General features: G+C 43.4%; 1 protein-coding gene across 3 annotated transcripts in view; it reads left to right on the forward strand.

Annotated features, from left to right (window-relative positions):
• The window catches only part of LOC134351476 (homeobox protein DBX2-like), a 140868-nt gene extending 120049 nt beyond the window's left edge, over positions 1-20819 (forward strand). For 2 of the 3 annotated variants that reach the window (XM_063057670.1, XM_063057672.1), the window contains 3 exons: positions 2687-2782; positions 13499-13698; positions 19666-20819. In XM_063057670.1, the coding sequence (XP_062913740.1) occupies positions 2687-2782; positions 13499-13698; positions 19666-19980 (611 nt within the window). In that variant the 3' untranslated portion in view covers positions 19981-20819. The remainder of the gene's footprint in view (positions 1-2686; positions 2783-13498; positions 13699-19665) is intronic. The other variant, XM_063057671.1, reaches the window with a different exon arrangement.
• The last annotated feature ends 2417 nt before the right edge of the window (positions 20820-23236 follow it).

Consider the following 23236-nt stretch of genomic DNA (forward strand, 5'->3'; position numbering starts at 1 on the left):
CTTGAAACATACCGGACTGCTTTGGTTCCATAAAGTAAGGAGAAATTTTTAAGAGTATTGTAGAATGTACTACTTATAAACCGTTAATGATGCCCTCTCCTTACATTTTACAATGCCACTCAAATATTTTACTCCCTGTGTTAAAGTGAATTCTAATGAAATTAAAATTCCTAAAGCAGTCTGAGTTAAAGGAAACATTGCACTTGTACAGCAGGCTCACTAAACGATTGTCCTTTTTATTTATTTATTGAGATACTGCAAGCAACAGGCCCTTCTGGCCCTTTGCGCCATGCCGTCCAGCAACCCCAACCTAATCTGAGCCTAACCATCAGGCAATTTACAATGACTAACTAACCTAGTCTTTGGACTGTGGGAGGAAACCGTAGCACATGGAGGAAACCCATGCGGTCACAGGGAGAACGTACAAATGCATTGTAGGCAGTGACAGGAATTGAACCTGGGTTGCCTGTACTTTAAGGTGTTGTGTTAATCACTACGCTGCTGTGCTCTGGTACTGATAATCTTTTTTTCTCGTTCTCCTATTTTGCATGACTCAATGGAGTCTCTTAGTTGTAATTCTTGCTCTTTGTGTTATCAAGCAAAGGATGGTGTGAGCTATCTATAGACATCACTGGGATTAGTTGAAAGTTCAACTGGTTTTGAATGGCAAATTTTGCATTAATGTAATATGAAATTAAATGGAAAAGGTAACCAAAAGCCTAAACAGTCTGTGATCCCCACTGAAAACATCTTTCATCAGTTTGAAATAGCATCGGTTAAAACAACATGGAAGATTTCTGTAAAGCCATGTTTAAAAGGAGTCAGAAGCCCATTTTGTTACTCGTTTGGGACAGGAGGTTCCCAACCTTTTTTATGGCATGGAGCCTGACCATTAACCGAGGGGTTTGTGGACTCCAGGTTTGGAACCCCTGGTTTGGGACCTTTCTGATGTTTTTGAAAGTAGAAGATACCCCATTTGGCTCCTGCAATCACTTCCATTCTAAGAATTAAAATAAAAAAAAAGCTAAAATCTATTTCTAAAATGCTGAAAGATGTTTTGCACTTCTGCTAAAGCAAGCAATCTTAAGAAGTTTATTTCTTCAGTTATATGCAGAACAAAAGGTCTTTTTGTGCTGACTTGGAGTAAAACAAAGTTCAAGCCACACCTAAACCTTTAAAGATACAGAACTTTCTATTTGATATTCTAAAATACAGAGCCTTTTACCTAAACCTTTAAAGATACAGAACTTTCTATTTTATATTCTAAAATACAGTGCCTTGCAAAAGTATTCAGCTCCCAATCCTCTGTTCACATAAATGGTATCACACGAGAGATTTTGATCAATTTAACTGAGAGTTTTTATTTGTGAATCACGTGCTCCTATTTTCTGTCATCATCATCATTATTCGCTGTGTCATATGACGTGAGCAATCACGGTCTTCCATCTGTCTTTAATTTGAGGTGTTCTATTAAGCTCCTGAAGATTTTGTTGTAACTCATGATTATCATGTGCTGTCAACCACGACTTTTTCTTCCATCAATTTTTCCTGTCACTGCAAGATGTTTGAACTTCTCATTCCTCAGTAAATGTCCCAAAAATTCCATTGCTGCCATTTTTACGGTGGAGCCCAGAAAAAAATGGGGAAAATATTGTTACTTGGCTGATGCACAGTATTAGACTTATGCCACATCTACAGTTCCTTGCCCATAAAGAGCATCACTTTGAAGATATTGTAAAAATGTGAAAAAAGGTCTTGTGGTCAGATGAGACTAAAGTGAACTTTTTGGCCTCAATATAAGTGGTATGTGTGGCCTAAATCTAATACTGCGCATTAGCCGGGTAACACCATACTGTAAAGTATGGTGGGAGTAGCATTTTTCTATGGGATGCTTTTCAGCAGCAGGGACTGGAAATAATGTCAGGATTGATGGGAAGATGAATTCTGCTAAGTACAGAGAGATCCTGGTTAAAAACTCGCTAGCCTCTGCCAGAAAGCTTGAACTGTTGTGGAAGTTTGTATTTCAGCAGGACAATGACCCAAAGCACACTGCCAGAGCAACCGTGGGGTGGCTTCACATGAAGATAATTAATGTCCTTGAGTGGCCCAGTCAGAGTCCTGACCTTAACTCGATCAAACATCTCTGGCAAGATCTCAAGATTGCAGTCCACCACCACTCTCCAACTAAATTGGCACAGCTTGAGCGATTTTACAAGGAGTGGGCAAACCTTGCTCCATCACCTTGTGCAAAGCTAACAGAGACTTATCCAAAAAGACTCCTGGCTGTAGTAGTTGCAAGAGGTGGCTTAACTAAGTGCTGAGGAAGAGTGGGGGGCGGGGGGGGGATGAATACTTTTGAACTACTGACATTTCAGCTTTGAGTTTTTAGTTTTCCATGCTTTACAATTTTCCTTGTTTTTGGGCTTTACTGTGAAAAAAGGAGCATGTGATTCACAAATAAAAATCCTCAGTTAAATTGATCAAATTCCCTGGTTGTAATACACATCTATGTGAACAAAGGCTTGCGGACCGAATACTTTTACAAGGCACTGTATATTTTAAAGTCATGTCTCTAACTCATAAGATTGTTTCAGCATTATTTTAAGACATGATAATATTCTCATTTAGATTGGATAAAGTTGGCAGTACAACTGCTTATCTGATAATTTTTGTTCAATTTATATAGGTTTACCGAAGTGTTTTCTGCCAAGTTTCCCGCAGGTCCTGTTGGCGTGCTGTGGTGGGTCCTGTCAGCACCGGGTCTCCCCCACTGATTTTCCAAGTAAGTTTTTGTGCTGCATCAGTAATGCCTGATTTGTTTTGTATACCGTAGCAATACGATTTCATGTGGTCTGAAAATGGCTCCATGTCAAATGCCACATTACAGCCGGACAGTTAATGTATTGTCATCTCTGTGGATACCCATCTCAATGACATTGTGCAAATCTCCACTGGCTTAAAAAGTCATTAACATCAGCATACATTATGGTAGTATGAAATCATGGCTTATATTCAATCTATCTCAACATTCTTTGGAAAATTTCTTGCCCTCTGGAAAAAATTACTTTTATTTATAAATCACCTGTGCAAATTATAAACAAATTTGATTCAGCGTAATTATAACGAAGAGCATTAATGCCTTCTCAATATCAAAAATAATAAAATGCATTGATGGCACTTTATAGGGATTACACTGGCTTTCCACAAGCAATGTCAAAGTGGGTGTTTAGTGAATTCCGATTTGCGGTGACTTAAGATGAAAAAAATCCCTTGGAAAGCTGAGTTGCAAACGTGAATGCTTCTTGACAAGTGAGGCAGCAAATTCTGGCTGTTTAATGAGCTGAGACTCTTTGAAAACAATTTGCGGGGGCTGCCGCTTTCCCACCGAGCGTCTTACTGTGGCGGTGGCATCCACACAATGGGGAACAGGGCCGTGACCAATCGCCACTTTCACTTCCTTCATCCACACGCGACCTCGCCACTATTTTTCACAGCGCAGATGAACTTTTCAAATCAGCCTGTGTTAAGAAAGTACTGGACGGGGGTCAGGTGCCCTTTCATCCGGCCATAAATAAAGGTCTGTTTCCAAGTCTTTGCTCCTGTCTCTCACATTCCACTGGGGGATCCCGCAAAGAACCATCATTGGGATCAGTTCATTGAGACATTAATGAAATCGACTTTTATAGACTTTCAGGGTGCAACCTCCTGTCTACCTGAATGGGAAACAGTGGATCAAGGGAGCAAGACACAGCTTACATTTTTGTTTGGTTGATTCCAGAGAAGAGGGGATTAGCCTACGAGGAGAGATTCAGTCACTTGGGACTATACTCACTGGAATGTAGAAGAATGAGAGGGGATCTTATAGAAATGTATAAAGGGATAGGTATTTGGGGCAGGAAAGTTGTTTTCACTGGTGAATGAGACTAGATCCAGGGATATGGCCACAAGATCCAGTGAAATAGATTTAGGACAGAGGTGAGGAGAAACGGCTTTTCCCAGAGAGTTGTGAATCTGTAGAAATTTCTGCCTAAGGAAGCAGTAGAAGCTACCTCAGTAAATATACTTAAGATGCAGATGGACAGATTTTTGCAGAGCAGGAGAATTAAAGGTGATGGGGAAAAGGCAGGTAGCTGGAGCTGAGTCATTGGCCAGATCAGACATGACCTTATTGAATGGCAGAACAGACTTGATGGGCCAGATGGCAGACTCCTGCTCCAATTTCTTATATTCTCATGTAATATGATTATATCTTCAGCTGTCTAAAATCCCACGGCTTTTGGCTGCCAACCTGGCAAAGATAATTCCAAACACGAGGAAATCTGCAGATGCTGGAAATTCAAGCAACACACATCAAAGTTGCTGGTGAACGCAGCAGGCTAGGCAGCATCTCTAGGAAGAGGTACAGTCGACGTTTCGGGCCGAGACCCTTCGTCAGGACTACTAGCTCTTCCTTCAGTTAGTCCTGAGGAAGGTTCTCAGCCCGAAACGTCGACTGTACCTCTTCCTGGAGATGCTGCCTGGCCTGCTGCGTTCACCAGCAACTTTGATGTGTCTGGAAAGATAATTCCAGGCTTTTTCTTTTGCCTCTCTTTCAGCACTTTAAAATGCTGAAATTTCCAGCAGGCTTTTGACTACAGAATGGGATAAATATGTTGGAATTTGAGGGAAAAAATCGAGGAGGCAAAACAACATGATTGAGAGAGTGTCTGCCAATGGATGAAACATAAAACTATGGATCTTGGTCTAACAGGAGTCTTAGGATAACATAGGTTGGATCATGGAGGCATGGAAAGATTGAGAATGAAGTATTTTAGGAGCAGTGTAAGGGCAAAGAGAGTTTAGTGGAATCTCAGGAAGGATTCTGGAAAGAATAGGGTGGTGGCATTATGAGTGAGTGGAAGTTTGCAGTGAATAGCAAGTTGAAAAGTGGTATCAGTTTAGGATAGTTATCAAATTCTAAGGTGATAAAGACTTAGATTAGAAGTTCAGTGCAGGGTGGTAATTTGAGGACAGAGAAGACAATGTTCCAAAAATGAGGAGATTAAGTGATCTAGTGCAGTCATCGATTCAACTACAAAGGCACGACAGTGGCTGTACTTCGTTTGGAGTTTGAGGAGATTTGATATCTCACCAAAGACAGATGTACCATGGAGAGCATTCTAATCGGATCCATCACCATCTGGTATCGGGGGTGGGGAAGGCTATTGTGCAAGATCAGAATAAGCTGCAAATGGTTGTAAACAGTTCCATCATGGACACTAGTATCCATAATGTCCAGGAATATTTCAAGGAGCGATGCCTCAAAAAGGACCCCCATCATCCAGGTCACACCTTGTTCTCATTGCTACCATCAGGAAGGAGCCTGAAGGCACACACTCAACAATTCAGGGACAGCTTCTTCCCCTCTGCCAGCCAACTTATGAATAGGCATTTAACCCATGAACACTACCTCACTATTTTTTATTTCTATTTTTACATTTTTTTCTATTATTATATATTTCATTGTTCTGCTACTGCACAGACAACTAATTTCATGAGATATGCCGGTGATATTAAACCTGATTTTGATTCTGAAACTGTACATGTAAAATAATATTTGGCACAGGATCCATCAAAATACTAGTTTTTAAATTTGTTTTTCTGGTTTCTATATATCCATGTAAAACTTCTTACTCTTTTCCAAATGCACATATGGTTATATTTTATACACATAAATGTTTGCTACCTTTAACGGATGGATTCATTAATCCTCTAAACCATTGGAGAAGCCTTTGGTGGTTTTAACTTGTCAGATATCACCAGTGTTGGTTGTCTGCTTATCAAAATACAAATTGCATAAATATAAATCATCATTAATAAAATTTCATTGAATCCATGAAACTCACAGTGGAATTAAGAGTACTGAACAAATTCCTGACTATACAAGTTAATAATAGACATATTGATCTGTTCTGTAGATAATGGCTGTACCAATTTCAGTTTTGTTATTAATAGTTTATTGATGCACTGGGTGGTTTACCGATTAATCAATAGTGTAAAGAAATGCTAATATTGTAAAACCCAGTTAGTTTTAGACTAATATTGTGGTATGCTGATGGATGTGTTATCCTAGTAATGATTTTCAGCAGTTACACTGGACAACAAATTTTTTCAAACAACACACATAAAAGTTGCTGGTGAACGCAGCAGGCCAGGCAGCATCTCTAGGAAGAGGTGCAGTCGACGTTTCAGGCCGAGACCTTGGGTCTGCCTGGCCTGCTGCGTTCACCAGCAACTTTTATATGTTTTGCTTGAATTTCCAGCATCTGCAGAATTCTGGTTGTTTGAAATTTTTTCAAAAGTGTTGCTTCCTCAGAATTTTTATTATGATAGACTGCTTGAAGCCAAACACAATTATCATTCCAGACAACTTGTATCACGTAGGAACTTGGAGAAACAAGAAATTAACTTGTATTGAATATAATGTGTTTAATTGCTTAACGGTACTGATGCTTTGCAATAGTTCAACAAAGATAAAAGGTTTTTGTTGATGATTTTCATGTGTACTCAGTGTCTGAGGCTTCTCACTTAAGTGTCCAACAATAATCAGCCAGCAGTGATGGATTCCAAATAAGAGAAAATCTGCAGACGCTGGAAATCCAAAGCAACACACACAAAATGCTGGAGGAACTCAGCAGGCCAGGCAGCATCTATGGAAAAAAGTACAGTCAACGTTTTGGGCTGAGACCCTTTAGCAGTGCAAAGGGACTTGGGCTTTCTTGTCCAGGATTCCCTATAGGTTAATTTGCAGGTTGAATCTGTGGTGAAGAAGGCAAATGCAATGTTAGCATTTGTGTCAAGAGGACTAGAATATAAAAGCAAGGATGTAATGTTGAGACTTTATAAATGTACGGGGTCTTTCTTTTTCGTTAAATTTAAAATGGCTTCTTTGTTACGTTATACTGGGAAATGCTGAGAAAGTCTCTAACGAGACAGTTGCTTGGGTTATTAGAGACAGCAGGGTACTATTAGCCAATGTGTGTTCATGTATCGTTTTGTTTTCGCATTCCATGCTGTATCATATGACTGTGGACCGGGTTTTTGGGGGGGAGTTGGAGGAGAGACGGGGGTTTTGACGGGGAGTCGGAGGAGAGACAAGGAGGATGGTGGACGGGGTTTTTGGGGGGGAGTCGGAGGAGAGACAAGGAGGACGGTGGACGGGGTTTTTGACGGGGAGTCGGAGGAGAGACAAGGAGGACGGTGGACGGGGTTTTTGGCGGGGAGTCGGAGGAGAGATGGGGAGTCGGAGGAGAGACGAGGAGGACGGTGGATGGGGTTTTTGGCGGGGAGTCGGAGGAGAGACGGGGAGGACGGTGGAGAGACAGGGAGTCGGAGGAGAGACGGGGAGGACGGTGGAGAGATGGGGAATCGGAGGAGAGACGAGGACGGTGGACGGGGTTTTTGACAGGGAGTCGGAGGAGAGACGGGGAGTCGGAGGAGAGACGGGGAGTCGGGGGAGAGACGGGGAGTCGGAGGAGAGACGAGGAGGACGGTGGACGGGGTTTTTGGCGGGAAGTCGGAGGAGAGACGGGGAGGACGGTGGAGAGACGGGGAGTTGGAGGAGAGACGGGGAGGACGGCGGACGGGGTTTTTAACGGGGAGTCGGAGGAGAGACCAGGAGGACGGTGGACAGGGTTTTTGGCGGGGAGTCGGAGGAGAGACAGGGAGGATGGTGGAGAGATGGGGAGTCGGAGGAGAGACGGGGAGGACGGTGGACGGGGTTTTTGGGGGGGAGTCGGAGGAGAGACGGGGAGGATGACGGACGTGCGGGAGTTTTGGCGGGGAGTCAGAGGAGAGACGAGGAGGACGGTGGATGGGGTTTTTGGGGTGGAGTTGGAGGAGAGATGGGGAGTCGGGGGAGAGACGGGGAGGACGGTGGAGAGATGGGGAGTCGGAGGAGAGATGAGGAGGACGGCGGAGAGACGGGGAGTCGGAGGAGAGAGGGAGTTGGAGGAGAGATGGGGAGGACGGTGGAGAGACGAGGAGGACGGAGGAGAAACGGGGAGGACGGAGGAGAGACGGGGAGGACGGTGGACGGGGTTTTTAACGGGGAGTCGGAGGAGAGACCAGGAGGACGGTGGACAGGGTTTTTGGCGGGGAGTCGGAGGAGAGACAGGGAGGATGGTGGAGAGATGGGGAGTCGGAGGAGAGACGGGGAGGACGGTGGACGGGGTTTTTGGGGGGGAGTCGGAGGAGAGACGGGGAGGATGACGGACGTGCGGGAGTTTTGGCGGGGAGTCAGAGGAGAGACGAGGAGGACGGTGGACAGGGTTTTTGGGGGGGAGTCGGAGGAGAGACGGGGAGGACGGCGGACGTGCAGGGGTTTTGGGGGGGAGTCGGAGGAGAGACGAGGAGGACGGTGGATGGGGTTTTTGGGGTGGAGTTGGAGGAGAGATGGGGAGTCGGGGGAGAGACGGGGAGGACGGTGGAGAGATGGGGAGTCGGAGGAGAGATGAGGAGGACGGCGGAGAGACGGGGAGTCGGAGGAGAGAGGGAGTTGGAGGAGAGATGGGGAGGACGGTGGAGAGATGAGGAGGACGGAGGAGAAACGGGGAGGACGGAGGAGAGACGGGGAGGACGGTGGAGAGACGGGGAGATGGAGGAGAGACGGGGAGGACAGTGGAGAGATGGGGAGTCGGTGGAGAGACGGGGAGGACGGAGGAGAGACGGGGAGTCGGAGGAGAGGCGGGGAGGACGGTGGAGAGACGGGGAGTCGGAGGAGAGACGGGGAGTCGGGGGAGAGACGGGGAGTCGGAGGAGAGACGGGGAGGATGGCGGACATGCGGGGGTTTTTGGGGAGAGTCGGAGGAGAGACGGGGAGTCGGAGGAGAGATGGGGAGGACGGCAGACGTGCGGAGAGGCTCCGATCGATCACTCCGGGTGGTCCCGAGCCGTGAGTCGACAGGATTCGGGTGGTCGTCAGGAATCGATTGAGCTCCAATGCTTGCGCGCGAAGACCTTGGACTTTGATAAGTGTTGGCATTTTTTTTTCATTACTTCCCTTACTGTATCGAATTTATATTAATGTCATAGAATTAGTAATATCTATAAAGTGTACTTGTTAAAATTTACTGGGTGTGCTGGCTGATGATTGATGTTTAGGATTGATTCGGGCAGCAACCGACCCTGTGGGGAGTGTTGAGGCAGGTGCTGGGTGGGATTTCCCCTAGACATACATAACGCTACATAAAGCACTGGTAAGGCCTCGCCTGAAGTTTTGTGGGTAGGTTTGGGCCGCTTATCTTAAAAAGGATGTGCTGAGACTGGAGAAGGTTCAAAGTAGGTTCACAAAAATGATTCCAGGATTGAATGGCTTGTCATATGAAGAGCGTTTGATGGCCCTGGGCCTGTATTCACTAGAATTCAGAAGAATGAGGGGTGACCTCATTGAAACCTATTGAATGGTGAAAGGCCTTGATAGAGTGGATGTGGAGAGAATGTTTCTTATGGTGGGAGACTCTAAGACCAGAGGACACAGCTTCAGAATAGAGGAGCATTCTTTTAGAACAGAGATAAAGAAGAATTTCTTCAGCCAGAAAGTGGTGAATCTGTGGAATTCTTTGCCACATGAAGCTGTCGAGTCTTTATGTATATTTAAGACAAAGGTTTATAGATTCTTGATTGGCTAGGGCATGAAGGGATATAGAGAGAAGGTGAGAGATTGGGACTGAGAGGAAAAATGGATCAGTCACGATGAATTGGCGAAGCAGACACGATGAACTGAATGGCCTGATTCTACTGTATCTTATGGTCTTATGATCAGCCCTGATGAAGAGTTTCGGTCCAAAACGTTGATTGTTTACATTTTTGCATAGTTGTTGCCTGGCCTGCCGAATTCCTCCAGCATTTTGTGTGTGTTGTTTGATGGATTCCAGTTGCCCTGACACAGTTTCTCCATGACCGCAATGTTCTAGGGAAACCTTTCACCACGCTCATCACTGACAGCGCCAAGATTTGCAGGGAAGAAGCCTAAATGGGAATGCAGAAAATGAATCTTTAATGACACATTGCACTTTATGGTTTTGTATGCTTGAAGTACATTGTCATCCAGATGCATATAGTTTGGTGCTCCGTAGTTGTCAAGAAAATTTTCGACAACATCCTTGAATGCTTCCATGTGATTTTCTCTGCTCCCACTAGAAATTCTTTAAATTGCCTGTCATTGATGACCTGTTTGATTTGTGGACCAACATAGATGGCTTCCTTAAACTTGGCATCAATTATTCTGTCTTGAATTATGAATTGAAATAACAAATATAGGTGATTTCAAAAAAATAGTGTGTGATAGGGAAATGTCATGGTGACTTTCATGATCAACAGTGTAAAATTCATAGTACAGTATACACCCGAAAGTATTAGGAAGCAAAATGGGGAAGTAAGTGGAATTGCAAATTGTGAATCCAGGATGCTTGGTAAGAAGCAAGTAAAGTAAGGAACCAAAGCAGAAACTTATTTATTCAATTACTAAATGCTACTTTATAATCTTTTATGCATTTTAGATTGTTAAAAGTCCATTTATTGAGAATAAGCATATTTCTATACCAAACAAGTAAAACCACCTTGAAATTCAAATGTGCAATGCAGTTGGAAGTTAAAACACTATTTTCCTGAGAGATATGCAGTAATAGTTAAATCCATCTGGATTGGTTTGGGTCAATCTGAAAATTCAGCCAAGTGTTTCCTTAAATTTGCCTTATACTCCAGATATGCCTAGTACAATAGGTGCACATAGGCGGTAGTCCAGCATGTCTGATAACAGGAAGCCTGTGCAGGAGAGCTTTTAAAGTTGCACTGGGGCAGTTCCACTTTCTTAACCTCAGAAGTCCAGGTCCAATGGTACGAACAAGCGTCACAAACTGGGGTCTTCCCTGGTTACAGTGGATGACCATGACATCTTCTGTGCCTTGTCATGCTCTTCGCTCTCCACAGAGCATTGCAGAACTGCCTTCCTGGCCATTGAATCTCTTTGTAGATCTCATTCGCCCAGTCTGCTGGAGCTGAATTTGCATGCTAGGACAGGTATGTCCCTATCCCACTGGGGTACGAGGCCGCCAGCTACCCTCACTTGGTTTAACCCGCTTGTTGAAGCAGTGTACAAGGATGTGGCTGCTGTCATATGCTAGCTGGAACCACAGGTGGGAGCTGACTGTCTGGTGGGGATCAAAGGTGAGCGAGCTGCCCGAGAACAGTCATGACAAGCCCCTTCACCAGAGGTACTTGCCCTCTCTGGACACACCATACACCCCATTAGGAGCACGTAGGCTGATGCCATTTGATGTGCGTCACTCAGTGTCTGTTACTATGGGAGAACTTAGACCATGATGTCCCAAGTGCAACAATTATTAACGACTCCTGGGAGAAGCTGGCCTTTCCAGCAGAGAACTGGATTGGGACATTTGCACTTAAATTAATTCCTTTCCACCCCACCGTCCCTTCATCTTGCAGAGATTGAGTTCAAAGTCTTAACCCACAATCTGTCACTACACCAATCCACCCAAGCCATCCCTCTTCAGAAGCATCTCTCCTGCTCATCCATCCAAAATGCAGTTGGTATCACAATTTCACATTCACTTACACTCCTTCCCCACCTGTTGAAAGTACTGTATCCATTCTTCAACAAGCAAGTGCCAGTGCAAAACTCCAATTCCCACTGATCAACTGACTGGACACAGAGTCAATTGGGCCTATATATACTGTCTGTCCTAAGTCAGCCTTGAAGTTGTGTACCAGGTGTACTATTCTGATTTGGATAGTTTGTGGTACACAATAGTTGCACTGGAAGCTTTAGGCTTTGGGAACAGTTGAACTTTAAGGGCACACTGAGATTTCTAGACTCATGTTTTGTGCCATATTGGATATTAATGGAATAGATCCATAGACTTTGTGGTCACCAGTTGCTTCTTGCTTTTGAGGTATGTGGCCCACAAAGAACATGCGTCTGTTGGCATGGACTTATCCTTTTAGTCATATAGTCATTGAGCACTACAGCACAGATATAGGCCATTCAGCCCATCTGATCCATGCTAAACTACCATTCTGCCTAGTCCCATCAACCTGAATTTGAACCATAGCTGTCCATACCCCTCCCATCCATGTACTTATCCAACTTTCTCTTAAATGCTTTCTTGATTTCCTCGAAAACATGGTTTTCTGTTAGATGTCAATTCTGGGGAATTTCTGGTGAATTCTCATCACTTTAGCTCAGCAGCCTGAATTCTCACCGAGAGCAAACCAGGGATTAAAAGTTAAAATTTCATACTCTGGCTTATGAAGTGGAAAATATAGACATGAGATTAAGATGGAGCTAACTATTATGTTTTATAACTTCAAAACATTAAAAGGATTCAGAGGAAGACACAGGAGTCTGAAATGTGAGCCTAAGCTATTTATTTTAAGTGGGGCACACACGTATCATGTGGTAGCATGATGACGTATGCAATTCATGTACTTATACATATAACCCATAATGAGTTATTTAAATGAGCAGGAATGCTTAATCAACCAGTATATATACAAGATTACTCAAATATTATTGAAATATTAAATACATACTAGCATTTCAAACAGGAATAAAAACAATGACTTAAAGGTCCACTATACTTTGATGCTCCATTGAATAGTAATCCTCAGAACAAAAATGTACCTTTTTCAAGAAGGAAGTCAGTATTAAGCATTAATTAAGGCTTAGCATATCATTGAAATCTTACCCCCACCCCCCATGCGGCAGTGCTAATTAATCAGTGTATTTTATGAGCTGAACAGTTTACAGGTCCTGTAATTCTCCTCAAATCACTGATTTCCCATGGTTACAGCGGAGAAGGTTGTGAAATAGTTTGCAGAACACAGATAGTTATCGTGCTATTTCCATGTTCAACTGCAGATGTACCATAATGTACAGCAGATGATCTGATTGCATATCTGACTGTACATACATGTATACAAAGCAATTATGTATACAATCTTAACTTCCTTTTTCCCAGGCTGAAGTGGCTAACATGACGGGATATAGTTTTAAGGTGCTGGGAAGTTGATACTGAGGGGATGTCAGGGGTAAGTTTTTCACACAGAGAGTGAAATGCACTGCCGACAGTGGTGGTGGTGGAAGCGGATACAATAGGGTCTTTTAAGAGACTCTTATGTACATGGAGCTTAGAAAAATAGAGGGCTTTGTGGTAGGCAAATTCTAGGCAGTTTCTAGCGTAGGTTACATGGTCAGCACCACATTGTGGGCCGAAGGGCCTGTGATGTGCTGTAGATTTCTATGTTCTATGTTCTTAGTGTCTGGGCAATATCCTCCACATTTCCCTTCCTTATTGCTTGCCCGTTGTGATGGAGATGCAGCATAAAGATTTTTACTCCCTCATGTTTGTGTGATGGATGTAAGAAATAAAATAAATTCTTGTTGGGCATCTGTATAAAATGTCCTGTATTCCTAAATATATACTGTTTTGCTCTCCAGTTAACAGTTCTTTCAGGAGCTGTGAATTTCCCCTTTGGCCTCAGGTTAGTCACAATAAGGTGCGACGAGGAATCCTGCGAAGAGTGGTCTTTTCTGAAGAACAACGGAAGTCTCTGGAGAAGACCTTTCAGAAGCAGAAATACATTAGTAAGACAGACAGGAAGAAACTGGCCACTCACCTTGGTCTTAAAGACTCTCAGGTATATTATACCAGTCTATTGAATTCACTCATTGGTAACTCATGAACAAAATCTTATTCTGTAGTTCATATTTTATACACTAAAGCAGGGGTTCTCAACCTGAGATCCATGAACCCATGGGTTAATGGAAAGGTTCCATGGCATAAAAAAAGGTTGGAAACTTCTGCTTTAAGGTAATAATGATCACAAAACAATGGTTGCAGCAGAGATATACTGCAGAGCCATAGAATGAGCTGATATTGGAGAGGGTTCAGAGGAGGTTCACAAGGATGATTCCAGGAATGAAAGGGCTATCATAGGAGGAATGTTTGATGGCTCTGGGTCTGTATTCAATGGAATTTAGAAGGATGGGGGTGGATCTCATTGAAGCCTTTCGAACGTTGAAAGGCCGAGACAGAGTGGATGTGGAAAGGATGTTTCCCATGGTGGGGGAGTCTAGGACAAGAGGGCACAGCCTCAGGATAGAGGGGCGTCTATCTAAAACAGAGATGCGGAGAAATTTCTTTAGCCGGAGGGTGGTGAATTTGTGGAATTTGTTACCACAGACAGCTGTGGAGGCCAGGTCGTTGGGTGCACTTAAGGCAGAGATTGATAGATTCTTGATTAGATGTGGCATCAAAGGTTACGGGGAGAAGGCTGGGGAGTAGGGCTGGGGGGGTCGGGAGAATAAAAGGATCAGCCCTGATTGAGTGGCAGAGCAGACTCGATGGGCCAAATGGCCTAATTCTCCTCCTGTGTCTTATGGTCTTATGGTCTAATTGTTAAATCACAGACCTTTCAGCCCAAACCTGTTCTATGGAAAAACAATTCAATCAAATGCATTGCTTCTCTATTATAAATCAGCTCACAAAGCAATCCTATTAATCCCATTCCCCCTCTGAAATCCCTGTAAGCTCTTTGCTCTAACATTCCCATCAAATTCCCTCTGGCTCAGGGGTTCCCAAACTTTTTTAGGCCGTGGACCAATACCATTAAGCAACGGGTCGCGGACCCCTGCTTCTTCTACCTCAGTAATTTTGTAATTGAAGCAAACTGTGTAACATTATAACTTTGATCAGTCTGTGGCCATTCTGAACTCAATCTAAGCCTTTATATTTATAGTTTATTGAATGTCTGAGCTGAGCTGACCTGGTCTAATCTGGAAGCAGAATACCTTTTCCAGATACTGACACTGAGTTAGACTTGACATCTACTCCTGAGAAAGATACCCAGCTGCTTTATTCCTCAGTAAACACCCCCATGGAATGATGTGACTGCCAGATCCTGAGTCTGAGGCTTCTGTCGGTCAGGGTTGACCACAAATGTTGTGTCCTGGCTGTCTAGATATGCAAGCCAGGGCAGTACAATGTGAAGAGCAGGCTGTTGCCCATGTAGCTGGCTCTCTCTCTCTCCACACAACTGATGAACCCAAAGGAACGGCAGAGACTGATACAGTTTGACATAACCAGCGTTGCAGGAGTTGTCAGTCAGCATTGAACTCAATATAGGACTGCCTTAGGGACTCCAGTTCTGGACTTTTCCTTGGGGTTTACTTGCGAAACCTACCCTATGAGTGGGTATAGCCACAAGACTGTGGAAGTTTGAGATCAGAGTTTTCCTTCTCCTAGCTGAGCTGCCAACACAGCTGACGAGCCCTGCCTGCCTGAAGTGACTGGCTTTAAGGTACTAGTAACCTGCCTTTGCCTCTTCTCCTGTCAGATGAAATGGTTCTGCTGGGCTTAGTAGCTAAGCCCCTCATGAAGGTCGGGAGCTGGACTTGGTTGTCAGAGGCTATTTGAGAGGCACATCATTGGGAGCATTTAATAGGTAGTGGGAGCTTTAACAACCTTACGGAGCCAAATTAGAGCCTGACCCTGAAGCCAAGGGAACAATGGTATGGAGTTACAAGAATCGTAATGCAAGCCCGGCTAAAGCTTCACACTCATATCCTTGCCCGGTATCACAGCCTGCCAGTGGCTCTCAGAAGCAGATTACTGGGAGTCATTTCCCCAAGCCAAACCACTGTATCATCATACCAGAATTAGAATAAGGTTTTATTATCACCGACATATGTCATGGAACTTGTTTTGCACAGCAGTACAGTGCATAAAAATTATAAGAAATATATCTATAAAATAAATAAATAGTGCTAAAAGAGAGCATTGTAGTAAGGTAGTGGAGGGGAAGAAGCTGCTCGTAAAAAGCCAATTGTGCATCTTAAGGCTCCTGTACCTCTCCTGTGATGGCAGTAATGAGAAGAGGGCATGTCCTGGGTGGTCAGGGTCCTTAGAGATGGATGCCGCCTTCTTGAGGCACTGCCTTTTGAAGTTGTCCTGGATGGTGGGGAGGCCATTGCCCACGCTGGATCTGGTTGAGTCTACAACCCTATGCGGCTTTTGTTGATCCTGTGCATTGGCTCCTCCGTACTGATGGTCCGAACACTTCTGTGGACGTGTGCTGCAGTCTTCAGTGGCATAACAAATCTTCTCAAATAAACACAAATTCCACTCTTTACTCGCTACAACGATTATGAACGTTATTGGGCTTATCTCTTCAAACTCCCAATGAAGTATAGTGTGTCACCTTCATGATTGTATAAATTTGTTGGTAGTGCTGGCACTGAGTCAGCACCTAATAATCAACTTCCAGTCCCTTGTCCTTGGCTGAATGTCCACCCACTGACACCAGGTCAAACGGTTCTGTATAAAATACTGAGTCAACCTGAGTCTGAATGTTTTAGCAGAATTTCCATCCACCCTCACCCAACCCCATATGCTTCAAGATAAGAAGCTCATAAGACCAAAGACCATAAGATCTTAAGACATAGGAGCAGAATTAGTCCATTTAGCCCATTAAGTCTACTCCACCATTTCATCTTGGCTAATCCAATTTTCCTCTCTGCCCCAATCTCCTGCCTTCTCCCTATGTCCTTTAATACCCTGAACAATCATGAATTTATCAACCTCTGCCTTAAAATAAGTAAAGGCTTGACCTTCACAACTTCTTGATACACCACTCTCTGGCTGAAAACAAAAATCCTCCTTATCTCTGTTCTAAAAGGACGCGCCTCTATTCTGAGGCTGTGTCCTCTGATCTTAGACTCTCCCACCACAGGAAATATCCTCTTGACATCCACTCTATCAAGGTCATTCACCATTTGATAAGTTACCCCTCATTCTTCTAAATTCTAGTGAATACAGGCCCAGAGCCATCAAATCTTCTTCATATGACAAGCTCTTCAATCCTGGAATCATATTCGAGAACCTCCTTTGAACCCTCCCCAGTTTTAGCACATCCTTTCTAAGATGAAGGGCCCAAACCTGCTCACAATTTAGTTAAACGTTACCTGTGCAGATGGTCAAATACAAGGCTGTACAAAAATTTGAACATATCCAATGCAGATTATGTATGTATCTAGTGCAAAGTACACTAAACTTATAGAGCTGACAAAGTAGGCTGTCCACTTCCTGTTTTTAATCATATACAGTTTATCACACTGACTTCTAAACGTTGTACAGTTAGAGCGAGGCTTTACAGCGCAAGCAATCAGGGTTCAATTCCCACTGCTGTCTGCAAGGAGTTTGTATATGTTCTCCGTGACCACATGGGTTTCCTCTGGGTCATAAGTTCTCAACATGGGGTCCATGGCCCCCTCGGTTGGTTAATGGTGGGGGTTCTTGGCATAAAAAAAGGTTGGGAATGTTAATGCTCTGGTCACATACGTTCCAAAGATGCACAGGTAGTAAGCTGTGGGCATATTGACACTTGCGGGCTGCCCCCGACACATCCTCGGACTATGTTAGCCTTTGACGCAAAACAACGCATTTCACTGTATGTTCCGATGTATATGTGACAAATAAAGCTGATAATTAATCTCTTTAAATCTCTTCAACAATTGTAGTTTCAGAAGTGGCTGAAGGCTGAATGTAAGCTTCCTACTCATTATGTGAGAGATAAAACAATTTCTTTAAGGACCTGATAAATGACAAATACTGAGCTGACTTAAATTTGCATTCAACGATAGTAATGGATGATGGATTTGTATGCTGACCAGAGTCATGGAGTGAGAGAAAAGTACATCACAGAAACAGGCTTTTTGGCCCATCTAGTCCGTGCAAAACCATTTAAACTGCCAACTCCCATTGATCTGCACTCGGACCATCGCCCTCCCTACCCCTCCCATCCATGTACCTACCCTAACTTCTCTTAAATGTTGAAATCGAACTCACATGCGCCACTTGCACTGGCAGCCCGTTCCATACTCTGATGACCCTCTGAGTGAAGAAATTTCCCCTCATGTTCCCTTTAACTTTTCATCTTTCACCCTTAACCCATTACCTCTAGTTGTAGTTCCACCCAACCTGCTTACATTTACCCTATCTATACCCCTCATAATTTTGTATACCTCTATCAAATCTCCTCGCAATCTTCTATATTCCAAGGAATAAAGTCCTAACCTATTCAATCTTTTCCTATATCTAAGATCCTCCAGACCTGGCAACATCCTTGTAAATCTTCTCTGCACTCCTTCAACACTACTTACATCTTTCCTGAAGGTAGGTGACCAAAACTGCTCACAATACTCCAAACGAAGCCTCTCCAATGTCTTAAACAACTTCAACATAACATCCCAGCTCCTGTACTCAATATAGTGATTTATGAAGGCCAATGTGCCAACAGCTTTCATTACGACCCTCTCTACCTGTGACACCACTTTCAATGGATTATAGACCTGTATTTCCAGATCCCTTTGTTCTACCACACTCCTCAGCGCCCCACCATTCACTGTGTAAGATCTCCCCTAGTTGGTCCTACCAAAGTGCAACACTTTGCACTTGACTGCAGTAGTTTTGATTAGCTTTGTTACAGGGGACTGTGTATAATGCTGGTGCCTGTTTTGTTAAAGCAAATATTTACCCAGTCGAAAGAACAGTGGGATATTGGAAATGTAAAGGTTGCTGTAATGGTTACTTTTAAACGAACCAAAACTGCTCAGGGACTAAGGACGGTGATGGGGGGAAGGTGGTGGTTGACACTGTATGACACACTCCACGAATAACAAAGTTCTAAGTTGAAGAAAGTTAAAATGAAGTGTCTTGTAACAATAAAAAAACTAATGAAACGAAACCAAGTGATATAACGAAATAAGTGGAATAACCGTATTCAAAGAGGAATAAACATTAGGGATCTTAGTGTATTTAAACGTTAGTGATAAACGGTCAAAACTCCACCATGGATGGTCCCAGGCTCAGTTGAGAAAGGAGAGGGGTTTGGGCATGGAGTTAGCAACCCCATTCCTTTAAAAACCCAGTGCTACAGAAACGCCAACAGGAGCTCCAAAGACCCCATTCCTGGAAGAGGAGGGATATACCCAAGAAGATGGCTGTACCTGGAGTAAGGTTGAAGGACTGGCCTAATACTGAGCTACTGTCAGTGACCTTTGCCCCTGAAGAGTAATGGGGTGTAAAAGAAAAAAAAATTAAATGGTCAACACAAAAAAAATCATTCCCTCGACCTACCCCTGCTCTAACCAGACTAAAACTGAACTAAAGACCAAGCATGAATACTCTTCACTTCTACCACGCCCCAATCCATATGACAAATTACCAATAATAAACACACAACACAAAATACACCACAGACAGACAGAAAATAGATGCAGTTGGTTATTATATTTCAGCCCTCCAGTTAGGAGAGGAAGTTAGTGACCATCTTCTTGCTGAAAGTTTTATACCATTCTGCAATGCCTTTGCTATAAATATTGAGAATTTAGTTTGATACTTAACTAAGTTGTTTCCGATTTTGTTTAACTTGAGAAAGGCTTTTATATTAGTTTCATACTTTCAAGTAGATAGTTGTTTTAAATTATTAACAATGATGTAATTTTATTATTTTCTTAAGTACAGGGATTTAGAGAACTGAAAAGCTATTGATTTCATTATTTTGTTATTTGTACTGATGCTGTTATTGATATTTTCAACTCAAAAGGTAAAAATTTGGTTCCAGAATCGAAGAATGAAATGGCGAAATACTAAAGAGAGGGAATTGCTTTCACAAGTATGTTCACTGGAGCATACGTTACAAGAGAAACCACTCTCAACTTCTGATTCAAGCAACAGTATCGCAAATGATCCTGACAGAAAATCAACACATACGGGCCAGTCGTCTGTGTGCCAATATGTTGCAATTTCGTCGATGTCTCAGAGTAGTCACCCTGGCGAGAACAGAGCTCCAGATGTGAAATTAGAATTATTTAAAGCTTCGCCACGCTCCCTCCCTGTACACCAGCAAAAAGACACATAGAACATAGAACAGTACAGCTCAGGAACAGCCCCTTTGGCCCACAATGTTATGCTGAACCAGCTAAAAAGCAAATCAAAAATGCCCAAACACTAATCCCACCTACGTACACAATGTTCACATCCCTCCATCTTTCTTATATTCACGTGCCTATCTAAATGCCCCTCTTAAAAGCCTCTAATGTATTTGCCTCTACCACCATACCAGGCAGCCCATTCCAGGCATCCACCACTCTCTGAGTAAAAAAACTTACCCCTCACATCCCCCTTGAATCTATCCACCCCCCCCCCCCACCTTCAATGCATGCCCTCCGACATTAGACATTTCAACCCTGGAACAGATAACCCCTGCCTACTCTTAACTTTGCCTCTCATAATCTTATAAACCTCTATCAGATCTCCCTCATCCTCTGGCACTCCAGAGAAAACAACCCAAGTTTATCCAGCCTCTCATGATATCCACATGCCCTCTAAACCAGGCAGCCTCCTGGTAAACCTCTTCTGCACCCTCTCCAAAGCCTCAAAATCCTCCCTATAGCGAGGCGACCAGAACTGTAACCTGGATATTAAATTCCGACAAGTTACCAATAATAAACTTCATAGTTGTACTGTATTTCATGCGATCTGTTCTTCTGTCATGATAGGAACTTGGGGAGACATTTTCTGCATCGATGACACCATGAAACATTGTATGCCTCTAATAATGCTGTCAATTTACTTTATTGCATTTAAGCAGTAATTCATTTGTAGATCTTCAAAAACTAATCTATGGGGATATGTTTTCATAGTAAAGAATTTGACTGTGAAATATACATTGTTTTTACACTTGCCCAGCATTTTTCATTTGCCATGTACTATATTTTGATGTATTAAAACAAAACAGAATGAACTGGAATCTAATAGAGGATTAGATTTGTATTTTGCATTTTATATTGGTAAGAAATACAAGACCATTGATATGAATGTTGAACTATCTGATTCAGACTCATTTATATATCACATGTACATCGACACATACAGTGAAATGCATCATTTGTGTTAACAGCCAGCACAGCCTAAGGATGTCCTGCGGGCAGCCTGCAATTACTTCACCTACAAATCTGCTGGGGTTGTCTATTGTGCCCGGTGATTCCGATGAGGCCTCCTCTACATTGCCGAGACCCATCGTAAACCGGGGGACCACTTCGTCAAGCACCTCCACTCCACCTGCCACAAGCGGGACTTCCCGCTGGTCAAACATTTCAATTCCGATTCCCAGACCTGTTCCAATGGCCATGGCCTCCTCTTGTGTCTCGATGAGGCCACCCTCAGGGAGGAGGAGTAACACCTTTTATTCCATCTGATTAACCTTAAACCTGATGGCATGAATATCAATTTCTCCTTCTGGTATTCAAATTACCCCCCTCCCCAATTCCCCATTCTGAACTTTTACTGCTTCTCACCTGCCTATATCTTCCCCCTGGGTTCGCTCCTCCTTCCCTTCGTCCCATGGTCCACCCTCCTCTCCTATCAGATTCCTTCTTTTCCAGCCCTTGACCTTTCCTACCCACCTGGTTTCACCTATCACCTTCCAGCTAGCCTCCTTTCCCCCCCACCCACCTTTTTCTTATTCTGGTATCTTCCCCCCTCCCTTCTCAGTCCTGAAGAAGGGTCTTGGCCCGAAATATCAACTGTTTATTCATTTCCATAGATACTGCCTGAGCTGCTGAGTTCCTCCAGCATTTCGAGCGTGTCGCTCTGGATTTCCAGCATCTACAGACTTCCTCGTGTTTAAGTATTGCACATATTCCAGCATTGAATTTTCGTCTGGGAAAGATGGCAGGTAATAGCAACAATAAAACAAAGAAATGTAGGAAGAACTCAGCAGGTCAGGCAGCATCTGTGGAGGGAAATGAACAGGTGATATTGTGAGCTGAGAGCCTTTGTCATGGAGTTTAGCATTACCACCATTTTTAATTAATATAGGCATTGATTTTTATAATTAATCATTTAGACAAGCATAGTTAACAATCTTCTGTTAATACAAGTCTGGTGATGCCTGATCCTGTCTGAGATCAATAAGAACCATGAGCCTGATTAATACTTGGTTGGGAAATCCACCTGGCAGTGCCTTGACTTTACCTACAAAGGTAATGGGTGGTGCTGAGGTGAAGCTGGAAATAACCCGTATTGTTTCTAATATATAAATAACTTGGATGACAGGATAGGGAGTATGATTTGGAATTTTTCTTGTGACATAAAAACTGGAGGAGTTACAGTCCTGCCCCTGTCCAGAAGGAGTTTGTATGTTCTCCCTGTGACCGCATGGGGTTCCTCCACAGTCCAAAGATGTACCGGTTGATAGGTTAATTGGTCATGTTACTAAGCCGGGGTTAAATGAAAGGTTGCTGGGTGGTGTAGCTCAAAGGACTGGAGGGGCCTGTTCTGTGCTGTACCTTGAATCAATAAATAAAATTAAAAATAAGGTTTACTAAAGATACAATGGGACATAGATCAGCTGAAAAATTGGGCAGAGCAGTGGCAGATGGAATTTAATGTGTAACGTACTTTGGGAGGTTGCATTCTTGTAGGGTATATGAGTAAATGGACCATAGGGCAGTAATGTATGGAGAGACCGTAGCTACCTAAGGGAGGTGTTGCTGGTGAGAAAAGCATTTGGTATGCTTGATTTCATTGGCCGAGGCGTTGTGTACATGCTGTGATGTCATCTTGCAGGTGATAAGACTGCACTTGAGAGTATTATGTGTAATTTTGGTTATCACCAACATGGTTGCAATGGATTGGAGAAGAGTTTCGCCAGTTGACTGGAATGCAATGCTCTGCCTACAAGGAGAGATTGAATAGGCTGGGTTTGTTCTCTCCTGCACCATAGAAGGCTGAGTGGTAACCTTACATAAAATACTGGGCCATATAACACAGGAACTGGCTCTACAGACCACAAAGTCTGTGCCAACCGTGATGCCAATCTAACTAATTCCATCTGTCTGCATATTGTCAGAATCCCTCCATTCTCAGCCTGTTCATACCCTCGTCCAAATCATATCTGCTTTCATCACTTCTACAAGCAGCACAATCCAGGCTCTTTTAAAAACAACGCACCTTGCACATCTCCAATAAACATACCCTTTCTCACCTTAAATCCATGCCCTTTAAGACTGACTATCTTCCCCATCTATGTCTCTTGTATTGAACAGCATATTCCACAGTCTGTGAAGCCCTAGAGAAACCTCCAAGTTGTCCAACCTTTTATTATCTCTCTA

This window comes from Mobula hypostoma, chromosome 9, assembly GCF_963921235.1.
Source record: "Mobula hypostoma chromosome 9, sMobHyp1.1, whole genome shotgun sequence".
Classification (NCBI taxonomy): domain Eukaryota; kingdom Metazoa; phylum Chordata; class Chondrichthyes; order Myliobatiformes; family Myliobatidae; genus Mobula; species Mobula hypostoma.